The following is a 15,102-nucleotide window of genomic DNA, read 5'->3' on the forward strand; positions in this document are numbered from 1 at the left end:
CCAATTAAAACCTCTCCAGCAGTGTATGAGAGCTCATATTGCTGTATATCCTCACCAACACTTCGTATTGTGTGTCTTCTTCACTTTAGGCATTCTGGTAGGTGGCAGTTGTATTGCCCTGTACTTTGAAGTAAGTTTTCAAAGTATATCTTTGAGAAACTAAACAGGTGAACCTAGATAGGAGAAGGCTGTTATAAAACAGTGAAATAGGGGCATCTGGGTGGCTCAGTCAGTTAAGCGTCTGCCTTCCGTTCAGGTCATGATCCCAGGGTCCTGGGATTGAGCCCCACATCGGCTCCCTGCTCATCGGGAAGCCTGCTTCTCCCTCTCCCTCTGCCACTCCCCCCCACCCTTGTGCTCTCTCTCTCTCAAATAAATAAAATTTAAAAAATAACAGTGAAATATGAAGACAATTAGAAAAATAAGACTTTAAGATGACTAAAACAGTCTGCTTTTTACTTGCAGCCAAGATATAGTAACATCTGTTGCCTGAAAAAAACCTAGAAAACACATGCAAAATATATGAAAAAAAATCATTTTAAGACAAAACATCAGATAATGAAAGACAGTGATCCCTGCTAGATGGTGAATAAAGGGAGCCCTACAACTGTTGCCACTTAGTGTCTTGAGACAGTTTCCAGGCCATGGTGCAGGGAGGAGCAACCCTGAGAGAAGCCAGCAGACTCCTTCTGTGGGTTGAGAAGATAGATCTAAGAGTCCATGTAGACCCAGACAGCCAGGTATCACAAAACAGTGTGAAAGAGGAGAGGGCTTCCAGAGACCTGTAGAAGTTCTCCAGGAGTATTCACCTGAGATTGCTCATAAGCAAATAAATCAACAAAGTAGATTTAAATGAGATCATAAAAAGGATGCAATTATTTAAAAAAAAAAAAAAGGCAGGAAACGGAAGAAAATGGAGCAAAGAACAGATGCGACAAATGGGAACAAAACAGCAAGATAGACTTAAAACTAACCATTTCAGTAACCACATTAAATGTAAATAGACTAAACATCCCAATTAAAAGAAAGAAGTTGTCAGATTGGATTTTTTTAAAAAGTGCAAGACCCAGGTATGTTCTACCTGCAGGAAATGTGCTTTATTTTTAATTTAATTTTTTTAGAGAGGGAGGAAGGGAAGGACAGAGAGAGACTCTTATCAGGCTCCATGCTGAGCAAGAAGCCAGACATGGGGCTCAGTCTCATTACCCTGATGAGATCATGACCCGAGCTGAAATCAAGAGTCAGATGCTTAACCGACTGAGCCACCCAGGCACCCTGGAAATGTGCTTTAAATATAAAAATTCAGGGACACCTGGCTAACTCAGTCAGTAGAGCATCTGACTCTTGATCTCAAGGTTGTAAGTTTGAGTCCCATGTTGGGTATAGAGATTTCTTAAAAATAAAATCTTTAAGAAAAATTAAAAATAAATATAAAAATCCAAATAGGTGAAAATAAAGGGACACAAGGAAACTTTTGGGGTTGATGGATACATTCACTATCTTGATTGTGGTTAAATATTCATAGCTGTACACATATGCCAAAACTTAACCAATTGTGTACTTTACGTGCAGTTTTTTCATGCCAATTACACCTCATTAAAGCTGTTAAAAAATAGTATGGTATGTGTGGAGAATGGGAAGAAGTCTAAAATTTATGCTGCAGTGGGAGGTAAGTTTGCAAAAATAGGTGTGAGCTCAACCGTGAAGCAATTTAAATGCTAAACTGAGTTTGGACTTTGTGCTACAGACCAGGTGTTAGCAAACATTTTCTGTAAAGGGCCAGACAGTATACATTTTAGGCTTTGCAGGCCAAGAGTCAAAATCAATGTCACCATGTACCTGTGTAATCATTTAAAAATCCAAAGGCTATTCTTAGCTCACAAGCCGTACAAAAACCAGGCGGTGGGCCAGATTTGGCCAAAGTGCAATAGTTTGCCAACTCTTACACTAGACAATAGACAGTAGCACGATCATCTCTACCATTTAGAAATATAACTGGCAGTGGCTATGATGTAGATTTGAGCAGGAAGAAAGCAGAGGCAAGCAAATGAGATGAATGCAGTAAGTACAAGAAATGGTGGATTTACATAATAAGGTTATAGTATTATGGATGGAAACTAAAAAATAGAATCATTATAGATCTTCTTTATCCATTCATCTGTTGATAAGTACTTAGGATGTTTCTGTATCTTGGCTATTGTGAATAATGCTGCAATAAACACAAGACTGCAGATATCTTTTTGATATCCTGCCTTCATTTCCTTTGGATAAATACTCAGAAGTGGGATTGCTGGGTCATATGGTAGTTCTATTAATCTTTTGAGGAACTATACTATTTGCTGTAGTGGCTTAAACAAGTTATCTTCCTATGAACAATGCAGAACAGTTCCCTTTTGTCCACATCCTTGCCAACACTTATTTTCTGTCTCTTTGATAATAGCCATTTTAACAAATATGAGGTAATATTATGGTTTTGATGTGCATTTTCCTGAGGATTAGTGATGCTGAGCATCATTTCATGTCTGTTGGCCATTTGGATGTCTTTTTTGGAAAAATGTCTATTTAGTTCCTATACCCATTTTTTATCCAATTACTTGTTTTGTTGTTGAGTTGGATTAATTTTTATAAATTTTGAATATTAACATCTTATCAGATAGATGGCTTGCCAATATGTTCTCCCATTTCATGGTTTTCCTTTTCATTTTGTTGATTGTTTCTTTTGCTGTGCAGAATCATTTAAGTTTAACGTAGTCCTACTTGTTGATTTTTGCCTTTGTGGCTTCTGCTTTTATTGTCGTATCGAAAAAATCTTTGCCAAAACCAGTGTCAAGGAGCTTTTCCCTATGATTTCTTCTAGAAGTTTTATAGTTTCAGGTCTTATGTTTAAGTCTTTAATCTATTTCAAGTAATTTTTCTGAGTGGTGCAAGATAGGGATCCAGTTTCATTCTTCTGCTTATGGCTCTCTGGTTTTCCCAGTAACATTTATGGAAAAGACTATCCTTTCCTTATTGCACATTCTTGGCTCCCTTGTCAAATATTAGTTGACCATATATGAAAGAGTTTATTTCTGGTCTCTCTGATATGTTCCATTGGTCTGTGTGTCTGTCTATTCTTATGCCAGTACCCCACTGCTTTCATTACTATGGCTTTCAGTATAGTTTGAAATCAGGGAGTGTGATGCTTCCAGCTTTTTCTTTTTCAAAATTGCTTTGGCTATTCAGGTTTCTTTGTAGTTCCATACACCTTTTAGGATTTTTTTTCCTACTTCTGTGAAAAATGTCATTGGAATTTTAATAGGGATTGCATTGAATCTATAGATGGATTTGAGTCGTATGGACATTTTAACAATTAATTCTTCTGATGCATGAGCATGAACATCGGATATTCAATTGTGTCTTCTTCAATTTCTTTCATCAAAGTTTATAATTTTCACTATACAGATCTTTCACTTCTTGGTTGAATTTATTCCTATGTATTTTATTATTCTCTATGCTATTATGAATGGGATTGTTGTCTTTATTTCTTTTTTATGCATAAAATCAATATAAAATTGATAGAAAAATATGTATAATAAAAGTGATAAATATAATTTTAATATTGCTAATAAACAGCTCTTAAAATTAATAGAAACAACAAACAAGGATATAAAAGAATGCATAAATGAGTATAACCAAATGACCAATAAAAATGTGCAATATTACTGGTAATCAGGAAACTTCAGTTAAAGTAACAATGATATTTAACTTCATATATTTTTTAAAAATAAAATATGATTTATATTTATTATAGGGATTAGTGGGGTGCAAGTTTAGGATGCTCTTTTACATTGTTGTGAGTCTTTAGAAATGTTTAGGAATGAAACACAGAAATATGTGTTAAGAAAATAATAAACATACCCTAATCCAGAGTTCCCACTCTTGGGAACTGAAATATAAACATTATCACAAGGATGTTTACTGCAGCACAGTTTAGAAAGGGGTTCCCTCAACTGGGAGATTGTTGATAGAAATACTATAGGCACATTATAAAGAATTAACTCATAACCATTGACCTGGAGATAGTTTCATAATATAGTAGTAATTGAGAACAAAAATCTATATTATATAGATATTATCCCAATGTTGTAAAATTAACAATAATAAATTCTTGTGATCATATATATATTACACATATCTACCCATCAATGTGTTGGCATTTTAGGGAAGTTATTTTTGAAGAGGAAAAATGGAAGAGAAGTTAGATGTAATCCAAATTTCTAAATGATATTTTAAAATAAATGTCCATACACAGTATACATGTTATGATTGATTTATGTATCATAAGTGTGGTTTTTTTAATTTTATTTATTTACTTGAGAGAGTGAGAGAGAGTACAAAGGGAGAGGGAAAAGCAGACTCCCCCCCTGAGCAGGGAACCTGACGCAGGGCTTGATCCCAGGACCCTGAGATCATGACCTGGGCAGAATGCAGCCACTTAACCAACTGAGCCACCAAGGCGCCCCTCATAAATGTCTTAATATAGAAATAAATAGGTACTTTAAAAAAAGAATCATTGTAGAAAATGAAAGTTTCAACTGAACATCTATGTTCAAATAGCTTTTTCTAAAAGAAACAAATTAGAAATTAGTGCATCAGATAATCTTTAAATTTCCAACAGTATTTTGTGTGGTATTGACATACATTGGAAAATATTCTTATCTTATGTGGGGTGGTTTGTTTTTGGAAATGAAGTTTACACTCCCTATAAATAGATAAAGAAGTAATAGAGAAGAAAAATAAAACAATTTAAAAGTTCTCAAGATGTAGGTACTGATATCCCAGTTGTAACAGAAATACAAACAAAATCTAAAATCACTAACTGAATAGATATGTAGAATGATTATTACATTTAGAGTTCTAGTAATTTCATAGTAGACATTGGTGAATTATTTACTCATTCACTCATTAAATTTTTTAAGCATATGTAAAAGTGAAATATATACTTGAAATACGTTAAGCATTATGGATATATGCCCATGTCTGACTTGTGGCAGTTCCAAGAAATTGAGGTGATAAATGTGACAAGATAGTTATAATCTCATAAGATTCAAACTAACAGAGAGGTATATGTGGTATACCATTAATGTGTGCTACATAAAGAGAATGTAACTACCTAGAACAGTGGCTTTCTAACATTTTTAACAGCATAATCCTATGTTTTGAAATGAAATATTATACTAAACCTTAATATTAAAATAGGGTAATATTTTAACAATCTAAATGTGTTTTATAAGTTTAACATTTTAAGATTTTTAAAGACAATTTTGATGTGTACACAGTCATTTCAAATCAGAGATAAGGTTGAGAGTTGCAGTACCAACATCCAATTCATATTTATATTTTTTGTGGTAGGCAAAATATTCAAATTCAAAATCATATAGATAACTTCAGCTGGAAAGGTTTTTTTTTTTTTTTCCTAGCAGCCAGCTCACCTTGAGATATTAGAATAATTAGTTTTGAGTTGCAATTGAATCACTTTCAAAATCTTTATTCACTGTTTCCATCCCTAACTTACAGTAATTTAGCAAGCCAAAGACAAAAACAAAACCCATAAATTTATAGTAAGATGAATTATGCTATGATCAGAATATACACTAAGTAGAAATGCATAACCTTCTGCAGGAACTTAATTAGCAGAGTGCTAACACTCTGTCCAATTCAGTGAGAAAAAATATGTGTTGAACACCTACTTTATGATAATCACTGTTACCAGCCTGCCCTTGACGAACTTACAGCCATTAAACAAGTAATCGCCAAGGTGTTGCTGAAAAAGTAACACAGAACATGTGACCACTGCTGGTTAACCCTCGAGCTGGACCCGGGCAGCTGGAGGCTCCTCAACCCCTTTCCTGTCCTTGGACTCTATGATCTGCCTACCATTCCCACAGTGGGAGCTGTTTTCAAGGACAGAGCCTTGTAGAGAGTAAGGTGGTGTTGAGACCATCTGGGTAGTATACGTGACTCAACCCATTTAAGGCCTTTATATAAACTTTTAAGATTCTGGAGGGCAGGTGCAAAGAGCTGTTTGTCTTTCAGCTGCCCAGAACAAGCTTCATATGTCATTTCCCTTGTTTATGAAACCTGCCACCTACCAATCTGGAGCGGCCTGCCTCTTTTTCTGTCTTCCCCTGCCTTCCATGCACAGCATTAGTTTGCAAACAAACAGGTATTATTGAGAAGTCACAGGTGCTTGGAGAAACTAAACTAGTCTAGAAAGTCAGGAAGAAGTGGGACCTGAAAGAGGACTAGGAGTTAGCAAGATGATTGGGTCATGGGGTGGGATGGAGAAAAGAGATTTTCAACAGTAGAAAAGGTTTAAGCAGAAGAAAGATCATGGTAGATTCATAGAAATTAAAGGAGACCTTTAGCAAGTCATTCATTCATTCACCGAACACTGAGGAAGGGCCAAATAATGCCTGGCGCTGGTCCAAGCCCTGGAGATACACCTCAGTAAACAAAAGAGACAAAAATCTCTGCCCTAACAAAGCATACATTTTAGGAGGAAATAGCTTAAAAAATTAAACATATCATGTGTCAGATGTTAAGTTCTTTGTAGATAGGAAAAAGTGTGGAGGGTAATATAAAATGCTGTGGTAGGATGTAGCAGGAGGTGCAGTTTTAAAAAGGGAATCAGGTTTCATTAATACAATAACATTGTTACAAAGACCTGATCTAAGGGAGGGAGCAAACCATACAGATAGGCGAGTAAGAGCAAGTGTTAAAGGCCCAGTAGCAGGAGCATGCTTTCATGCAAGATTCTGAGGGAGGCCAGTGTGGCTGGAGCAGAGTACCTGATGGAAAAAGAATTGATGAAAAGCAGAGTCACAGGGAATGGGTAGGGAGCAAAAGCTTGGGATGACTAGTAGACAGTTAATAGGGCAATGGCTTGACTAGGGGAAATGGAAAGCCACTGGACGCTCGGTGCCCAGTGATAATGTGATCTCATGCAAGTTCTGAGGAGATCACTGCCTGCTGGGTTGAGAATAGACTGTAGAAAGGCAAAGCCTTAATCAAGGGAGTGTGTGTGAGAGGGAAGTAGCTTCATGTGATGTGGTTGGAGCTGTAGGCAGGGTCAAACCACAGGGAAACTTAATAATCCAGTCCGTTTTAAACTAACACAAAGATGGTGGGAAGTTTTTTCAACAGGGAGATATAATGAACAGATTTCTGTGTTCAAAACTGCACTATCCAATGTGGTAGCTAATAGGCCATGAGGTGAGTAGGCACTTGAAATGTGGCTAGTTCAAATTGAGATGTGCAGTGAATGTAAAATACATATCAAATTAGTACAAAATAGTACAAAAAAACCCAAATGTAAAATATTTTAAGAGCTAGATTATATGTTGAAATGATAATATTTTGGATATATTGTGTTAAATAAAATATATTATTAAAATTAATTTTGCCTCTTTTTAGTTTTTTAATGTGGCTCCTACAAAATTTAAAATGACATATATATATAATTATATTATATATATATTAATTTTTAGTACTATTGGACAGAGCAGATTTAAAAGATCCTTCTGTTTACAGAATAAAGTAGACAGGGGGCACCTGGGTGGCTCAGTCGGTTAAGCGTCTGCCTTCGGCTCAGGTCATGATCTCAGGGTCCTGGGATCGAGCCCCGCATCGGGCTCCCTGCTTCGCGGGAAGCCTGCTTCTCCCTCTCCCGCTCCCCTTGCTTGTGTTCCTTCTCTCGCTGTGTCTCTCTATGTCAAATAAATAAATAAAATCTTAAAAAAAAAAAAAAAAAGAATAAAGTAGACAAGATTGGGTGCTGAGACCAGTTAGCAGCCTGGTCTCTAGAAAAGTTTGACTATCACTAAGCTATTCTAAGTATTTTAAGAGCTGCTTTAAGCACTCTAAAATTCTAAAAGAAGGTGACAATTTAGCTGAATACACTTCAGATAAGAAATTATTTAAATTTTTGTTTTTTAGTTACCAAAGAAAATAAAGGTAACAGTGTTTTGCTGCACAAAATGAAGTTATTGGCAGGCTATTTTATATTCTAAACAGTGTTTATGACTGAGATTTGAATGACTGGTAACAGAAAGGAAACAAGGTTTACAGCTCTTGTTTATGTGTCTTATAGGTTTTGTATCTGCACATATAATAAACTTTAGTATAGTCCTACAGTGTTCACATTCCTAATTAATTTATTTCAGAATGGTCTTATTTCAGAAGGCCCTTATGATAATATTTAAATTATATTTAAAATAATATTGGAATATGCAGAATGCAAGCTCCCCATTTAAATTTGCAAATTCTCTATAAGCTGTGTGGTTTATTAGATTTATAAATATTGTAATAGATGAGATAAAGATATGATTAAATTTCTAGTTGGGTTCAACACTTAAAATTACTTGCCAAAGTATTACACATGAATTCTATGGAATATATTCAGTTATTTTAAACTTCATAATTAAGTAGAAAATAATTACTGACAAAATATATATAAGCTAGATTTATTAAATATTTTATAATACATTGTCTTGTAACTACTATATCATAAGATTAAATTAGCAATTACATATTTTTTAAAGAATATTTTATTTGTGAAAATGTTGGGGTTGAGTATATATTATCTACATACTCTGAATTTTGACAGGCTTAGAGAACTATTTTGATGGTACAGTGTCTTTATTGATTAGTCATATAGTACTAATTTATCAGCAAGTTAAAGAGACTGTGATTGATATTTATGGATCACCACTAATAGCTTCATTGATAGTGAATAACCAGGTTTTTAAAAGTAATTTTACTGTACAGAATTGATCATAACTTCTCTTGAATTACTAGGTCATTTATATAAAGCAAACATAAACTAACAAAAATAATCCAATAATTATATACGTGCCTACGTGCACGTGTGTGTGTGTGTGTGTGCACGTGTGCATGCATGCACGCCCCCTCTTACGGTTTACGCCTCCTAGAGGATGAGTCAGTGGTGCATAGTGTACTACTGGTATCAATAGAATTGCAGTCATTTCGATCTGTGGGAACATTCATTAAAATATGTACCTAGGGAAAGACAAATGGTTATTTTATTGGGACTCATTTAGGTAGGAGTTAAATTTACCTTTAAAAAAGGCATTTTTTTTCTTTCTTCCCTGAATATATAAGCAGAAGCCTTATCAAGAGATTATTGTCCATTATTCTTAATTATTGTGTATTTTTAAATAGAGCATTTTGTGAAAATGTATTAGATTAAAAGAAGTAGTTAAAACATTTTTTAACATAATGTATGTTACTGGAAAATTATTTTTCCTTTTTTTGTATATCAGTGTTAATTTAGAAAGTGGTCAGCAGTGGTTTCTTTGAGACCAGAAACAGCTACCCCCTCAACATTCAGGACATTGGATGCATACTTAGCATAGGATCCTTTTTTTATAGATCTTCCATTCCTGTGAAAAAGTACCCTATAAATGACAACATGGTTAAGCAAAAAGAAAATGCAGTCTAATAAAACATTTCGTCACATAACTTTTATCATTTACATTTCATTTTCATGATTTTTTGGTGAAAATTTGGTTATTTGCTTTCAGTCTTCATGGTTCTTGCTGTATGTGTATAGCATGTATATCTTATTTACTTAATATTTTGTCTGCCCACTTTTGAAATTAATTCAAAAATTTTAAATGAATGTATTTAAATATAATAAACAGAAAAAAAATTGCTTGCCATAAAAAATAAAAATAAAATGATAAAAGTAAAGCAAACTATAGGTAGATTCTTGCTAAAGTCTCTGAACCTAAAGCCAGCTTTCATTTTGTTTAAAAAAAAAATTTTTTTTTCACCAATAGGACAGGTGTTAAGATATACCAGCCCCACACTGGGACTTTCTCCTTTAGTACTCAGAAGGACTGAGGGAAAAATGGAATGCAAATACATTTTGCACAGTGTAATTCAATGTTATTTAATGCTATCTCCTAGAACTACACAAAATCATTCCCCTTACTGCCAGTGAGCGGCATCCCCACACTCTGGTAATCAATTATTCTGTGTATGTGTATCAAGTACGCTTTCCAAAATTAGCAACCTGAGCCTAAATATGACATCACCATTATGTTACTGATTTTGAATAACTAATTTCATTGTTAATATTAACATATATTGACTTTTCTGTATATGTGTAACACTGAACTCTGAGATCAAAATGTGTATCAATTAAAACATGTATGTGTACAAATAAAATAACTCAAGCAATAATAACAATAAAAATATTTTCTTCTTTTTACAGCTTGCAGACCAGGATTCTATAAAGCATTTGCTGGGAACACAAAATGTTCTAAATGCCCTCCCCACAGTTTAACCTATGTGGAAGCAACTTCTGTCTGTCAGTGTGAAAAGGGTTACTTCCGAGCTGAAAAAGACCCACCTTCCATGGCATGTACCAGTAAGTCTATACATTTTGCATTTGGAAATCCTGTTTTCAACCCTTTGGTTTCTTTATTCTAAATTGTTTTAAAAACTAGATATACAAAATTCTGTGGCAACAGTGTATTTGTCTTTGATAACAGTGAAGAAAAAAGTTTCTCTTTCTCTCAGCATAGTTACTTTTCATCTGCTTGCAAAGGAAGTGCCTATTACTCAAAATTCACATTGATCCAGGACATGCAAATCCCAGCACTGGTGTGAGGCCCTGGAAATTTTTCCAAACCATAATCTGTCCTTAGGAAGTTAAAGCAGTTTAAGGCTACCTAAGAATTTATAAACAAAACTTGTTCTTTGCTTCACCCTTGTCCATTTTAAGGCACATCAATTTAGGAACATCAAGTTCAGTGTGTGGGGAAGCTTCCAGATGGAACTTTAAAAGTCATTGTGCTATTGTTTGGCAGGAAAGTTCTAGTTTTCCTTGACATTTGTCTTTAAAGGAAAGTGTTTTAAGTTTTTCCAATTTCACCTTTCACTTTCCAATTTTTGATTTGGAACCAATAGAATATTAAATTTAAATGTGAAGGTCATTTTAATGCATGCACCAAGAATTTTAAATTATTTGTACTCTTTTATTATAAAGTATTAGGAATATCTGTACATTTAAAAAGTAAAAGTGAATCTATTAATGCATTGCTAAGCTATGCAAAAGTAAAATGTCATCTCTTAGGTAGCTATAAAAGTCTTGTTAAATACATAAATAAGATATTACAGTGAAAATTTGCCCTTCTGTTTGATGAATTGGTGCCAAACTATTGCTTATCTTATGTAATTCCATAAAGGCAAAAATAGATTGAGAATTATGTAATGTTACATATTCCTTAGAGACAATGGTGATGTCCCATTTCTTTTAACTGATGCAGTCTGTAGAATTATCTGCATTACTACAGACTTTAATATAAAATATTTTTATAGAATACATTTAATAAAAATGTAACACATTCATTAGTAGATGTAACTTTTGTTTTCTGATTGTAAATGCTGAGTGGCCATTTTCTTCAGAAAGTTGCAGCCTGGAAAATTACTACCTGACATTTTTTTTCATTGGGAACATATTTTAAGTTAATAAATAGAAAAAGGAAATTCTGAAATATAATTTCTCACCTAATTATGTAAAGAGTTTTTAACAGGAAAACCTTGCTGTTACTATATATATGTAATCCTTCTTGCATGGCTACTGTATATTATTATATTATATTGTGGACAGCATACTCCAGCTTAGCTAAATGGTGGCATTTCAAATGGGTAGGAAAGTATTTCTCAAAACCTCTATCAGAAACTGAGTGGAACTTCCCAGGTAAGTGATCAAGGAGAATTTTTCTTTTTATTTTCTTAGGAGGCCATAAATAGACAATTGACAAATTGAAGGAATAAATTGGTTCCCATCAATCTAACCCTTCAGTAAGGTAGCAGGATAGGCTTGCAGTTCTTTGAAATGAGAGTCTGGTTAAGGAAATAAATATTGGATACAACAAGGTTCACGAACCTGGTAAACTAGTCAGTCATTGAATCAGATATGTGTACTTATCAGCTTAATGTTTTATGTTTCTTGGATTTTTCTTTCCTCTAGAAAATTTCCTTTCTTATACTTGGTATTATAAATTATGTTTTTATGTTTTTTATCTTTTATGTTTTAATTTTATTTTAATCAATAGATATCATTTACCAGGGAACTCTAATTGTCTGTCTGGTCTTTCACCATCTTTATTAATCTCTTGTTATGGCTGTTTTCTTTTTCTTTTCTTTTCTTTTACTTTATTTTATTTTCATTCCAGTGTAGTTAACATACGGTGTCATATTAGTTGCAGGTGCACAATATGGTGATTCAACAACTCCACACATCACCCTGTGCTCATCATGGCCACGCCAGCCTGCAGCTATACTAAATATAGAAGCAGAGAAAGGTTTGATTCTGCTCATTGTTGGGCAGAGTCTTAGACAGAGAACAGGATTTTGTGTTGCCATCAAATATTGAAAGATAAAACCATCCTAAAAAAGCCGAAAACTTTGGGCGCCTGGGTGGCTCAGTTGGTTAAGCGACTGCCTTCGGCTCAGGTCATGATCCTGGAGTCCCTGGATCGAGTACCACATCGGGCTCCCTGCTCAGCGGGGAGTCTGCTTCTCCCTCTGACCCTCCCCACTCTCATGTGCTCTCTCTCATTCTCTCTCTCTCAAATAAATAAATAAAATCTTAAAAAAAAAAAAAAAAAAAAAGGTGAAAACTTTAGTGAGATCTCCCTAGTCCAGCCTCAGGAGGTCCCCTCTCAAGGCTTTTCTGTGCTACTCTCTTAAGAACTTCTGTCATGTTTTAACAAAACTTAGCATAGTATATTGTAAGTTAACCATCTTTTAGAGTCAAATTATCTGAGTATGAATCTTGGTGTTGGTGCTTAATAGCTGTGTAACTTTGGGCAAATTGTTTAATCTCTCTTAGCCTCAGTTAACCCATGCATAGTGATAATAACAGTATACTTCATTCTGTAGCTACGGTGATTAAATAAGTTAATATTTGAAAAGTGCTAAGAACAACACCTAGCACATAGTAGGTGCTACATATATGTTTGTTTAACACAGAAAGTTATTCTCTTATAATCCATTTTGAAATAGTTTTTGATCAGCTAGTATTCAAACTGTTATACACTTTATGGTTGATACTACTATACTGGTTCCCATCGTCTGCATTCTTACAAACTGAAAAAAAATAATATACTGAATTTTTTACCTTTTCACAAAATATTTTAAGTCCTGCATTTCTGTTGCCTATCTGAGATCAGTCAGGTTTTCTGAATTATACTCTAAGGTGAGAGACCCTCACAGTTATTACAACATATGCAGAAAAAGTAAGGACCCTAAACTCCAAAGTATCATTGCTCCTAAAAATTGGAAAATGAGATGGTTGGGGAAGAAAAATCAGAAAAGTGACAAGTCAGGAGGTCACTGAACAATTAGAATTAAGAAGACCAGGGTAAGTTCACTGAGATATAGAACTTCTGAGGCCAAGAATCAAACAAGCAGTCAGCCTTTTCTGTCTTTCATTAACCACAATTAAGAGCCAAATTTTAATAGATACATGCTCTCTTAACTTCTAGATCACGTATCTATGAATTAAACATTCTTTATCACCTTTGTTCCTATAGTGCATTATCTGAAGGTCAGAATCTGGGTCAGTTAGCAGTCAGTTCAATCACTTCCTGGTGTTTTTGTCGGTCTTAACATTTGAAACTGCTTTCAGAGAATCTTCCAGGGATTTAAAACGAGGCAGATTTTCTCCTTAGTATCAGGGGCAGAGAGATTTTGAATTTTTATGAGTTTAAAAGAAAGTGAAGGACTAAAATATTGGAAATGACAAACCAGGACTTTGGCTAGTCAATGGCCTAGTATGGAATGATTTTATATATAAGGATAGCGTGTGATCATATAATTGATATGATTTTAAGGACTGCAAGAAGTCTTCCCCTACTCCTTAGTGCCATCATCAAAACAATAACAACAACCTTTAAAAATGTAATTTCACCATTGAGAGTTTTATGATTTCTTTGGGTTTTCACTGTAGAGATAGGTGTCTTTTTATTTCATAATCTTGAGATACATCATATATAAGATTTATTCACATAAAAATGTTTATTAAGATTTTATTCTTTTAGTGCAGTTGGAGATTCACAAACAAAATTAAGAGAAAATATAGAAAAGTCCCATATACCTCCCTGCTCCCAAATATGCACAGCCTCCCCCGTTATTAACAGCCCCCACTTGGAGTGGTACATTTGTACAACTGATGAACCTACATTTGCATATCACAATCACCTAAAGTCCACAGTTTACATTAGGGTTCAGTCTTGGTGTTGTACATTCTGTGGTTTGTATAGGGCATGTATCCAACATGATAGTATCATACAGAGTATTTTCACTGCCCTAGAGCTCCTCTGTGCCCCACTAACCTCTGGCAACCACTTATCTTTTTACTGTCTCCATACTTTTGCCTTTTCTAGAATGTCATATAGTTGGAATCCTACAGTATGCAGACTTTCAGAATGGCTTCTTTCACTTAGTAATATGCATTTAAGATCCCTCCATGCCTTTTCATGGCTGGATAGCTCATTTCTTTTTAGTACTGAATAATATTCCATTGTCTGGATGTACCACAGTTTACTTAGCTACTTAACCTACTGAAAGATGACTTGATTGCTTCCTAGTTTTGACAGTTAGGAATAAGCTGCTGTAAACATACATGTGCAGGTTTTTGTATGGACATAAGTTTTCAATTCTTTTAGGGTAAGTACCAAGGAGCATGATTGCTAGATAATATGGTAAAAGTATGTTTAATTTTGTTAAGAAACTACCGAAGTACCATTTTGCATTCCCACCAATAAAGAATGAGAGTTCCTGTTGCTCCACATCCTCGCCATCTTTTGGTGTTGTCAGTATTCTGGACTTTGGCCCTTTCCAATAGGTGTGTAGTAGAATCTTATTGTTGTTTTAATTTGTATTTCCCTGATGACATGTGATATGGAGCTTCTTTTCATATGCTTTTTGCCATCTGTCTATCTTCTTTGGAAAGGTGTCCACATAAACATTTTTAGGCTTTTCAAATGGCTACAATTTAAAAAAGAAGATGCCTCATATTCAAAG

General features: G+C 34.4%; 1 protein-coding gene across 9 annotated transcripts in view; it reads left to right on the top strand.

Annotated features, from left to right (window-relative positions):
- Nucleotides 1-15,102, top strand: part of EPHA6 (EPH receptor A6) — an 815,440-nt gene that overhangs the window by 362,726 nt on the left and 437,612 nt on the right. For all 9 annotated transcript variants that reach the window (XM_036070278.2, XM_036070279.2, XM_036070280.2 and 6 more), the window contains one exon: nucleotides 10,280-10,435. In XM_036070278.2, the coding sequence (XP_035926171.1) occupies nucleotides 10,280-10,435 (156 nt within the window). The remainder of the gene's footprint in view (nucleotides 1-10,279; nucleotides 10,436-15,102) is intronic.

The sequence above is a fragment of the Halichoerus grypus genome, chromosome 1 (genome assembly GCF_964656455.1).
Source record: "Halichoerus grypus chromosome 1, mHalGry1.hap1.1, whole genome shotgun sequence".
In the NCBI taxonomy this organism is placed as follows: domain Eukaryota; kingdom Metazoa; phylum Chordata; class Mammalia; order Carnivora; family Phocidae; genus Halichoerus; species Halichoerus grypus.